The following is a 12,279-nucleotide window of genomic DNA, read 5'->3' as shown; positions in this document are numbered from 1 at the left end:
TGTTTCTACCAAATGCACCACTAGGGGGCACCGGTAACAATTGAACCTGACCACAGCCTTTGCCAGCAGCCCCAACTTTCCTATTGCTCTTTTACTTTAAAGGAAAGCAGGATGGACCTCCAGTGCTGCTGCAGTCTTCATGAGAGGATGATTGACAGGAAATAAAGTAGAAAAAAAAAACTGCGACAGCACACAGCATGTTCTTGAACTCGGGAGCACATGATGGCAGTCACAAAAAAAGAAGAAGAAGAAAAAAAACAAAAAACATAACACTGCACAACACTGAGCTGCCAGAGCCTGAGCACTGTCACTGCTTTGCTGAAATCACAGCCATCTCTTCATGAAAAATATTTGGCATAGCACCATGAGCTCTGCTGGCAGCTACTGTGTTGACAGGCCACTATCACACACAGGCTTGGCCGTTGGCAGTTGTCATGTGACGCTCAGTATCAATGGCTAGTTTACGACGGGATTTGACTCTGTTGAGCCTGTTTATGCTGATGCAAAAGCGATCTAATGGATAAACACACATGTACTTGCATATTTGATTCAATGACTGGATTCAAACTTTTCTTGCTCTTTTCCACTCTAAATCTTCACCTATAAATTGAAGTACAGTTTTTAGAAAAATATATAAATAAATTACACACACATGGTGCCTGCTTGAATGCCACTACATTCTCACATAGACCATTGGACATGATGTGTATGTCACTGTACTGTAGCAGTTGTTCTCACTGCTATGGATAGTTTATCAACCTGTTGTTGATATGAGCTAAGAAGGAGGGCATTATGGGATTCCTCCCACCTTTCATTATATGGGCTCTGGCCCACATCACCCTCTGGGGGTAAACACTCTGGCTGGCTAGCCTTAAATGGATTTGCTGCTGTTTGCCAATGAGCATTATGAACATGAGACTGACTGTAAAATGAGCCTCAGTTGATGTATGCCACCCTGAGGATCTTTGAATCACCAGAGAAAAGAGAAGGGCATCCCAAGAAAAGATATCTGCCATGCAAAAATAAAGTCCATATGTGTTGAGGAAAAGATGGGAAAAATATAAACTAGATCAGAAAACTATTGAGTTAATTTGGTGGGCTATTTCTAGTTTTCGTTTGTAGGAGTATGAGTAGGAGAATGAGGCAGCCGGAGAGACATAGGAAGGCTCTGGCCAGTGGGGTTCAAAAGATTGGGGAGTGAACCATAAAACTATCTCTAGGTACACTTTTCTGTCACTATATATAGGCTATATTGTGCTCAAGGACACTTCAGCAGGACGGATAATTGCTGTCATGGAGGCTTGAACCCAATTCTACCACAAATGCTCTATAAGGCTATTTTTGCTTTCCATCATGCACCCTCAGTTCACATTGCACAACCAACAGGCTACTTACTGAAATGCAAAGCTTGTATGCTATGAGAGATGACCAGTAGGTTTTAATAAAAACTATGCTGATGCTTCAGAATAACAGTTTTTTATGTATTTACATGTAGAAATACAGCCTGGTGGAGGAGCACTAACACATTACCAGTGTAACAGACACATGAGAGGGAAACAGATCACCTCGCCTGCCTTCCTCAGCAGGAATGAATTTCACACAGGGCAAGTATGTGACACAAAAGAGCCAACAGAGACCATCTATTATTAGAACTCCCTTTAGGCGCTTCCTTTTTCGCCAAAGTCTCATTCTCCTCCTGAAGCCAAACAACATCATGACAGTCACTTGTCTGTTTTCCCCTTAGTGACCTCTGCCCCACTTGGAGTCGGGCCAAAGGAGGCAAGCTCTATCATTGAGGGCAATCATTTTGTAAATCTAAACTGCTGTCATTTGCCAACATGAAGGTGGTATGTAGTCTTTTTGCCTTGGGGCCAGGGAAACCCAGATGAACAGAGATGTCCACTGACAGGTTTATGTGCATAGTAAGATTTGAAATGCCTGAGGGTCCTGTGCTGGAATGGCTGCAGGGTAGAGTTTTCTGAACTTGATCTCCTCGTTAGCCTTGGAATGGATGTTTTAGCACTGAGGCAGCCCTTACCACTCTTCATTTTCTGTCCCTTTCATCATTTACTTTTACCTCCCACACACAGCTGCAGATGGAGAGCTGATGGGGCAAAAAAAAAAAAAAAAAAAACCTCTTACAAAATACTTGTAGACACAACCACTTATTACCTCTTAACACAGTAAAAATACATCTACAGCACCTCAGCCAATGGTGTGCCTTATATTTTTTTTTTTTTTTTTTTTTTTTTTACAGAGCTGATCACATGGTATGGAAGTACTGCTATGTGATATTAATGAGCAAGTGATGTAGTTAGTGACTACAGTCTTATGCCAGATGAAAGGCTGATCATGCATGCTATGCTGCTATGTAAAGAAATTGCACATGTAAGGGATATCACTGGCGTAAGTGCATGACTTGGACAAATGTGCCACCTCAATGTGTATTTTTATATTGTGTTTAGAGGTAATAAATGGTTGTGTTGGCAAGTGTTTTGCAAGAAAGTTTTGCCCCACTGACCCTTAACAGCTGCAGTACACACTGACAATATAGATTGGACTAGAGCACAGGGAACTGCCTGTCTTACTAAATTCATCTTTACATATTTACTGATTGATATTACTTACTCAAACTGTATTCCCAAAAAGCCTGCATGCAGAACAGAATAACACAAGGCAGGCGTTTTGCACTGAAACCATTTGAGTGTTTCATTGATGGGGTTTTATTTACAGTATTTACAGTCATTTCAGTGGCACATCGTTTAGCTACAAAAATAACCTTTCAAATATAATTAAAGATACATATAATACAAAACAAAAGTTCATCTCCAACACATATGGACCCAAGGCTTTTTTTTCTTCATATGGCACAGTCTGACACTGGCCTTGCCTTAAGGGATCACAGACTGATAAAGAACTTAAATAAGACATGCATTGCCCTCTGGGGTCTGTGGTAGTAACTCTACCTTAAACTGAACTTTGCTACAAGAATTACAACTTCTAAATGAGGCAGAGAAATATTCTGGCACAAGCTGCCTATGCAACACAGTATCAGAGAGAACCTGGGAATACTATCTCAATAATTAATACGCACAGAAGCGGATTAAGCTGAACCTGGTCCATGGAAATGACGTAAGAGAACACTGTATCTTATCAGTTGGTGTGAATAATGTGATTAAATATTAAAGGCTGAAATGTCCATGGCCTTAATAACAAGGTTTGCACCATCAATAATAATATTTTTTAAATAGTTTCAAGTAATTCAACTAAATGACTTTTTGGTCATTTAATTGTAATTGCTACTTTAAGGCTGGGGTGACATTTTCTGACAGTAACTAGATCTTAAAGAAGACAGGAGCCATTGTCATAACAACAGATTCCCTTAAAATAACTTAACTTAACCATCTTCTATTCTGCATCGGTCCACTCATATTCCGGCTTATTCAGTCACACCACTACACCCATCTCTGTTAAATGCCTACTTGTGTCTCCCCACCTACTCTGCCATCTCACAGGACAGACTTAACTGTGGGCTGCATGTCCACTCCCTTTCTGCTGGTACTGGGTGTGTATCTACAACACTGGAACTGCCTCTCATACGTGAGGTCAAACAACGTGACAAGTCCTCAGTAATAGTTGCAGGTATTCTGTTAGTACCCACTTTCAATTTAGTCTATTTTCTCATGAAGTACCGTAACAGGCATTGAGCAGAGGCACTGAAAACAACATGAAGATGCTACTGCTAAAACCAGAATGAAATCTAAAACACCTTGTCCCTGCTAGTCTGGAGATGAGCCTCACAGCAGCAAGAGATGAGGCACCCATCTGTTTTGGCAGATGAGGGCGTAGGAATATGAAGACAGGCGTGAAGGCTCCCCGGGTTGTAGGCTTGAAGCACCAGGCCAGGAGGGCATCTTCATTTGCCCATCTTAAAGTTGGCAAGGTCGAGAGGCTCTTTACTGGGTACACACCAGTCGTCAGCCTCCTGGCTCATTTTGTAGTTCTTTAGAGCTGTCTTGTTGTACACCGGCAGCCGCTCTATGGAGTCTGTAGACAGCGCCTGAGGAGTAAGAGTCAAAGATGTCATTTTATTGGCCCTGTGTTATTAGCATTGGTTCCACAGCTCTGCCGTACAACATGGCACCTTTTACAGTTGAGCTCTGTGTTTACTTAAAGAGAAATTAATCTCTTTTGTTATTTGCTGTAATGACTTTGAAACACTTGGCCGCTTATCACAGCCTTGTGTGTGATCAGAATGTGTGGCTCACCTTCAAGTAGATGACAGCGTCAGTGCCGTAGCCCTCCATGGAGTAGAGCTGCAGGTCTCCCTGGAAGTACTTGGCGTAGAGACGAGAGATGGGCAGACCGTAGCCAAAGCCAGCCTGCACAGAGGGGAGATCAAAGATTTACCTCTCTGTTGCACAGGAAGTACAATAGCCATGCTCTTCCAATGGGCAACCGCATCTTTTGTAAATTTTCCTTTGTGTTTTCGTAGGTGGCTCTTTATAAAGAAAAAAAAGCCAAGTTTTATTTAATCTTTACATAGCATGAAGAAGCTAAATAAAGGATAAATGAGCATCTAGACACCGGTATGTTATACTGAAATGCAACTAAATGGCATGTAGTACAATTTACAGTGCCTTAATGCTTGCCACCATGGGTCAAAAAATGGACTGTTTCGATGATGTTCATGTTTTAGGTGCATCAAAAGTCTCAAAATAGGTGAACTCCTCACCAGTGGAGTGCGGGTGTGATCTCCTATCTGTGGAGCAGGAGCAGTGGAGTACATGTAGCTGAAGAGGTTCTCAATCCTACGGAAAGGGACACCGCCACCTTTGTCACTCACCTGGGCATGGACAGAGACAGAGTGGTTAGACAATGCAGGGAAAACTGGGAGAGACAATGATGTGTTTGTGTGTGTGTGTGTGTGTGTGTGTGTGTGTGTAAGAGAGAGAGAGAATGATGCGAGGAACTAGAATAGTGCTCAGCCATAAACAGGTGCAGATGGTGCCAGGCATGTCGTGAACAGTTGGGATCCACTCAAGAGTAGAAACTAAGTGGATCACTGCATCGTCATGGCAATGGCACAAGAGGAACAGTAGAAAGAAAGGTTTCCCAAGCCAAAAAACATGGCTTGGAATCGCACATGTAAGGATTTTTACTTGCCGGATCAGCTTTTATCAGTGCAAATCGGTACAAGAGGACCAAAGAAATTTTCCCTTATCTGTTATGTCACTGGCAGCCAGGTGTATTGCTTACAGTGCAGTGAGAACAAGGACTTTGGGTGATCAAATTACAGTGAGACTAGGTTTACAGGCTCTCAAATAGGGAGTCTAGCATGCTACCTCCATCTGGTTAATCTTATCAGAGCTTAATGGCTTTGTTTACCATTAAGCACTTTCTTAATGAGGGTCAAAGCCTTACATAACAGGTTTAAAGGAGGATTTGAGTGAGGATGGGACACAAACAATTCATTAGGAGAGCTTTTTTGTGTTTGAGAGTGCTTGTTAATGCAATATTCAGTGCTGAATGTCTGAGGTATTTTTAGCTTCGAAAACACAGACAGGCAAAAAGTACAATTTGCAATAAGGCAGTGTAATTCATTTATTTAACAGGTGTGATTCGATGATTTTATTCCATTGTTTTTTTCCTACTGGCTACTGGGTTTTTGAGAGGGGTTCATGTAAGGGGGTGTCAATTTGTTTACAATAAACTGTGTGCCTGTAAATCCTTGCGACACTATAAAAAGCGATGAGGGGAATTAATTAACTGGGTTGTAAACTTGGAACTTGAACTCAAACTGATTTAAACAATGTGACTTTCACCACAAACATTGTCATTTATTAAAAACTATTATTTCCTTGACAGGTATTATTAAATTCATCAAGCAGAATCATGTCCATTTGAGAGCAGGCATTCAGCAAGCCTGTATTTACACAGTCAGGATATGTGCATAGGCATACATATACAGTACATGTGAGCATGCTTATCGCTACTGTAACACAGACTCTCATGCTCCCTTTGACACCTGTGGGCAATTTAGTCTACATAACTAAGTTAACACAGACAAAACATACAAACTCCACCCAGAAAGGACTGGGGCCAGAAACTAAAAACCATGGCCTTGCAGTTAGGTGTCAAGCAAACCAGACAGCCATACTCTGCAATTTTACCAAATTTAATTGCAAAAAGATTGTGTGCCATATCATGCAGCCCTCGTTTCCCACCTACCTTAATTGACATGTCCTCGCCTCCAAGAGATACCATGACTTGAATGGGAGGGAGGTTGTTGCTGTTTTCATGACATTCAATAGTGGCCCTCATTGCATTCTATGAGGATGAAAAAGATTAAATATAATAATGATGTAGCAGTTATAGTAATAATCATAATAATGAATAATGAAGCTATTTCAAAAGGGTATATAGTAATTATCATTCATCAATATATTGTGAGAAATTATATGTTCTGTCATACCTTGAAGAGCTCAAACAGCATGTGATAAAGATGAGAGGGCACATACACAATACTTATGGGCTGGCTCTTTTTATTGCCTACATGGGAGGAAGAAAAAAAAAACGTTACACAATTCCATCTACCTCATTTAAAATTCATTACCGTCGGCACTCATGGACATTTTCCATCAATGGCAATTATTCTGTCCTGCGCTGGCTATATTGTTTAGGCGAATGGAGAGGAGTGAGTCTGTGTGTCAATATTGTCTGATGCAGTCAGCCAGCCCTTCTCTGCCATTACTTCAGCTTCAGTGCTGTAATTAGGAGCCCCTCAGGTCCATCTGGCTGGGCGACAATTTACATAGACATAGACACACACACACACACACACACACACACACAGAAGACTGTTTGTCCTTTACTTTAATTTCTCTAACCTTCCAAGAGGATTTTCACCCTTTGGCATACTGGCATTAAAGCGAAAAAATGTGTTTGTATTTAACCTGCCAAGTTAAACGGTTATCTTACTGTTCATCTCTTGCAGGATCACATCAGGAGAGCTGAGATAGTACTGGTCGCACAGCATCTTGGCACTATGGAATGCATCTGACAAAAGAAACAGGTGTGCATCAGCAGTGGTAACTACAATGCAAAAAGACCCGAATTGCTTTCATGAACATATTATAACATGACAGAGTAGACTAAGACAAACCATATTTACCTTGCACCACCTCTGTGACTTGGCACTGCGGGTCAATGCTGCCAATGGTGTTGGGATGAACTGGATTGGTTGCTCCATCAAAAATAAGGGCTAAAGAGAACAAAAACTGTCAGCCTCAAAAATACAAAAATGTGTGCCATCTGTACTAAATGGATCATCAGCACATCGAGTAATGTAATAAGAGAGAAGTGCTGGGAATGAAAATGTAGGGCCCTCATTTTATTTATGGGTGAGATCTCTGGTGCAAGTAAAAGAGGAGGAGGGTGTGGGTGGGTTGGTGGATGGGGTTTAGGTTTAGCTTGTGGAGACAGGTTTGCAGTCTGTGAGGGGAGGTGGGTACGAGCTACAGAGTGTTGCTTCAGTAAGGAAACTGACTGTCACTATTCAACTTCAAATGATAATTTCCTTCCAAGCGGCAGCAGTTTCTCAAGTCCTACTATAAAGCTCTGCATTCACAATCACTGTTCCTTACTGTGATACCCTGACAAGTTTTCAGTAACGTACAGGAAACTGGCACAAGATGAGCCCAGAGCTTGGAAGAACACCATGTTCAAGTCTTTTATTCTACTCAGCTCTAGTCTTTGCAATGCGCTAGTCAATAAAGGAAATCAATGACAATAATTAATCAACAAAACACACAATATGTGAGGACATTTGTCACAAAAGGAGATATTAATTGCTTGAAAAATGTGACACTCATAGTGTGACTGAGTTAAATAGAAAAAAACTGGCGCCATTTACAGTTTAGTCAATTTACTTGTGTTACTAGTTCACACTTCCTCCAATCACTTTGTAACATAAGTTTTATGCAGTTCAAATCTATTTTTCAGCCTTAATCATTTTTAAAACTGGTTGCTTAAGTTAAAGCTGTTGAACCTATCTTGAAATTAAATGACTACACCAGCTTGTGAAAACACTGTGAAAGTCTGGCTCACTGATCACCATACACAATGTCAGATGAGATGATTGGCACCAAATTCATCTGCGTACCTACATGAAGTGATTAGGTGATTACCATTACAGAAAATATTAAGAAAAGCCATTTAGTTTGGTTATTATTCTATGCCCTGCACTTTCATAACTTGTGAAAACAATATCCCATCCTTCATCATTAATGAACTCAATTAAAAATCAGCAGGGCAAAAACGTTCAGTGTCTTTTGTCTATTTTACCAGTTCCCTTAATCACTCCTCTTAACTACCGAGTCAAGGTGACTCTAATGCTGAGTGATACTCACTGTGCTGGTTGATGAGCATACGTATAGATATGCGGCTCATGTAGAAGCGGTCCAGAAAGTACTGGATGTTCTGGTTGGTTACTGGGTCCTGGGGAAAAACTTCTTTGTACTCTATGATACCCTGGGCCATGGTTGGCACCACATCATTATGCCTGTTCCGGATGGTCACTAAGGCATCAACAAACCTACACAGGAAAGAAAGCAAGACGTCAGGCTACCAAAATTAGGCTTATATCACTCTCAAATGATTAATGGGACTAATGTGTCCAAAAAAAAATTAAGAACAATCCATGTCTGGGATCAGCACCAAAGCCAAAGCCGAAATAAAAACCTCCATTAATATTCAAGAGTGGCACTCCTCCCCTTTCTGTAACGGCAGTTTAAACACAATGGAGCCAACAACGACGGTTTTCAACCACATTTGATGTCCTGTGTGAGGTAGGGTTGGAATAACATACCCATTAGCGGTGGGCAATACGACCCTAAAATAATATCACAATTTTTCAGGTATTTCTGCGGTAATGATATTCTTGACAATATGACAAAAAAGTTTGCTGTATTGTCTTCTTTTATTGTTACAGTCTTTCTGCACTTCTTACACAAGTCTTTTGGAACTAACTCCTCCACCGTGGAGCCAATAGCAATGTTACTCTCGTTTTCATCAGTGGTTGCCGTTGCTGTGTGTGACGTCTTTATGTCAACCAAACAGAATATGTCATTATCACAATATGAATGTTTTTCCATCATACTGAAAATTATACCAGTATTATCATGAAAGATTTTATATGGCAAACCCCTAATCCAGATATTGGAATATCTTTTTCAACTATATGGGTTCATCTGGCATGATTTACACCATTGCTAAGCCATTTCTGGCATCTCTCCCAAGTAGCACTGAAAATACCAGCCACTGACTAATAGGCTGAAGTAGCAGAGCTATGTACAACTGGTTTAAAAAGTGTGCAGGACGGCTAGAAACTTACTCTCCCAAGACTTTGTGGTCATCAGGATTCTTGTCTAGGAACTCGAGGATCTCCATTAAACTCTGGATGTACCTGAATCAAACAAACACAACCCATACACACACAAACACGCATGCATATAAAAGCTGTTACACAAAAGATGAGAGTACACTCTGTAATAATGGCGACATGAACCACATATTTGACTAAATAAATAAAACTGAAACATGAAGTATATGCATTCCTCTCAAGGGTGTGTTGTCCAAATTCAAATTTCATTTCTGTTTTGTCAAGAATCCATTCCCCACAATAGAAAGAAAGAAAAAAAAGGGACCTCTGTGGAAACAGGGTCACGTGACATGTGACGAGAAACTGGGGTAAAGTTCACAACTGGCAGCACCCCTCCTCCTACACAGAGCTAGTTGGAGGGAGTACAAGTTGGTCAAAGGGTGCTTGCTGGAATACTGAGTGTGTCGTTTCCCATGTGAGATAAACAGTGTCTGTATGACCTAGTGTCTGAAAATAAACAAGTCAACAGCTGTGACTGTTCGCTCGTCACCAGTCAGGGGATGAACTCTGCCTGTAAACAGGGTTGCAGTTACTGTATAATGACGAGATACATCCAGAATACATGCAACTTCACTCTCTCCTCTCTCTGGTTTTAGTTTGGGATACATGTGAACTCCAGGGACACAGTCACCTCAGAGGCGTCATGTGATCGTGAATAAATTAATCAGTTTGGTCCTGGGGGCGCTAATGAATTATACTGTTCGACTTACCAGCTCTGTACGATTTGCACAGATGGGGTTGTCAGCAGTTTGTCAGGCAAGAGGTTAATTTCCTTCATAATGTTTGACAGTCTCACAGGGAGCTCCTGTCTCAAAAATACAAAGGATGTCTTCTCGCATGCATTGATGGAACCTGAAACAACACCAGAAAAGTGAAATGGATCTTGTTATTGTTTGTAAAGCAATGTTTACTGGTTAAACTTGTATATCAACAGTTTCATTCCAAAATATTCAACCATACATCTGATCTGTGAATTTTTTATGAGCCTAAATGTTAACTTTTCACATGCATAGATGATTATATAGCCAAAACCACAGCTATTTAAAAATCGAAGGGCTTCTGATGGCTCAAAACCTGAGAGGTAACCCTATATGTGCTTGGTGTTTTCCCAAAATGGTGGATATCCATGCAAAGTCACTGTTCACTGTCACTGTGTAACCAGCTACTGTTTACTTTCACTGAAACAGCCTGCATGCATAATGACTTGTCTAATTATTCTCAATAGCATTTGCAGTGTCCCATGTATCCACGGGGCTAGTGAGTGTACAGGCTCAGCTGTTTCACTTGCAGCCTCTATTGCACTGAGGGTGAGCTTGCAACAGATCTGATGCAATACTCTGCACTATGAAGTAGTGCCGAGGACGAGGCACTGAGGCGAGCACTTCTCTCACAGTGCAATGCGAACAATGAAAATTCTGCAGCGATAATACACCAAACAGGGACAATCATGATGCATTTCCATGAAACAACTGGTAAATTAATTGCTGCACAACACTGATCGGTTTTAGACGAGACAATCCGATTGCACGTTTGTGACATATGACCGGACCCACATCTTTTCTGAGAGGAGATCAATGCTACTCACCAAAATCGAGAAACTGTTTCATGGAGAGCGGTGAAGGCGAAAATTTGGAAAAATGCTCGATATGTTTTGGCACGCTGGCCAAGGCTGCATTTTTCATTATGAATCTTACAAACTTCATTGCGGCTGCCCTTGGTCCAACCGGTTTGTTTAGTCGTTAGTGTGTTGCGATGCCACTCGTCTGCAGAGCCGCAGTTTTCTCCCAGCAGCAAACGGGCTGTCACGTTGTCGATTGACCAGTGACCAGAGGGGAGAGGCGGCCAGTGAGAAAATGAGCCCGGGGTGGCCAATAGCACGGCGAGACTACAACACCATCCTCCGATATTGTTAGTTTTCAGCCATTTGCAGCCAATAGACACCTTTGGGGGCGGGACTATTTAATAACTGGTTTGTCTGCGCCAGGAATGTTGTCATGTATTGACAAGGCAGCAGTCTCCTTTAGGGAGTTGCTGTCTCTTAGTTCAGGATCCAGTGGTGATGCTGACAGCCCTGCCAAGGCAGATTCATAAATTACCCCACGAGAAATCGATTCAGAATAATAATAGCTTAATGTGTCTCAAACAATCAGATTCCTGCCTCATCTTTGAGTTTGTAAACAAAATTCAAACAAAAATCTAAATTTAAAATAAAAAAGGTGAGGTTGTGGTCGTCTGACAAAGAACCACCAATATGAACATATGTTGAATTATGAAGAATTAATTGATGCATTTCCCTAATCCATCCCACTCTCACATGCCTCATCAGTTTGCCATTACTTACTCTGAGGTAGACTGCACAATGAATTTATGTCATGTAGATTGTCAGTCGATGAAGATGAGGTGAGGCCAAGTGAGTTTACCTTAAGATTAAGGTAAGGTTAGGTATGGTTAAGATATGAGCCCATCTGATTAAAGGCAGTCAACATTCTTTATGAAGAAAATCCAACCACAGCTGATGTGGAGATAATCTGACTTTTTGCCCTAGTGCACTGCTAAGATTTGGTTTCCTCATTCCTCTCGCTGAAGTGTTAATGTTTGTATAGCACTGTGCCAACTGGTTAATAAAGATGGGCGGTTCCAATGACTGAGATCATTCCTATCATCACTTATAATTTTTGCTCCTCTTCTTTTGTTTGTTTATTTGTACAAAACCTTGGATTCAGTCCTTCCAGCTCCCATACTCTAAAATCTATGACACAAGTCTGAAACAACAAAATCTCATGCTAAATACACAGATGTTTAGATAATAAAAAAAAAAAAAAAACATGCAGCCCTTT

At 41.1% G+C, this 12,279-nt stretch overlaps 1 protein-coding gene across 1 annotated transcript; it reads right to left on the bottom strand.

Annotated features, from left to right (window-relative positions):
- Positions 1 to 2,683: 2,683 nt before the first annotated feature.
- Positions 2,684 to 11,277, bottom strand: pdk2a (pyruvate dehydrogenase kinase 2a). The gene is made up of 11 exons (XM_030078225.1): positions 11,028 to 11,277; positions 10,153 to 10,294; positions 9,395 to 9,466; positions 8,412 to 8,596; positions 7,175 to 7,264; positions 6,982 to 7,059; positions 6,476 to 6,552; positions 6,232 to 6,330; positions 4,736 to 4,846; positions 4,269 to 4,382; positions 2,684 to 4,060 (listed from the first exon to the last, which is right to left on the bottom strand). Exons 1-11 carry the CDS (start codon positions 11,143 to 11,145, stop codon positions 3,917 to 3,919), a joined length of 1,230 nt encoding a protein of 409 aa, XP_029934085.1. The 5' UTR covers positions 11,146 to 11,277; the 3' UTR covers positions 2,684 to 3,916.
- Between the last annotated feature and the right edge of the window lie 1,002 nt (positions 11,278 to 12,279).

Source organism: Myripristis murdjan, chromosome 19 (assembly GCF_902150065.1).
Source record: "Myripristis murdjan chromosome 19, fMyrMur1.1, whole genome shotgun sequence".
Classification (NCBI taxonomy): Eukaryota; Metazoa; Chordata; class Actinopteri; order Holocentriformes; family Holocentridae; genus Myripristis; species Myripristis murdjan.
This window is presented reverse-complemented; position numbering and strand designations above follow the sequence as displayed.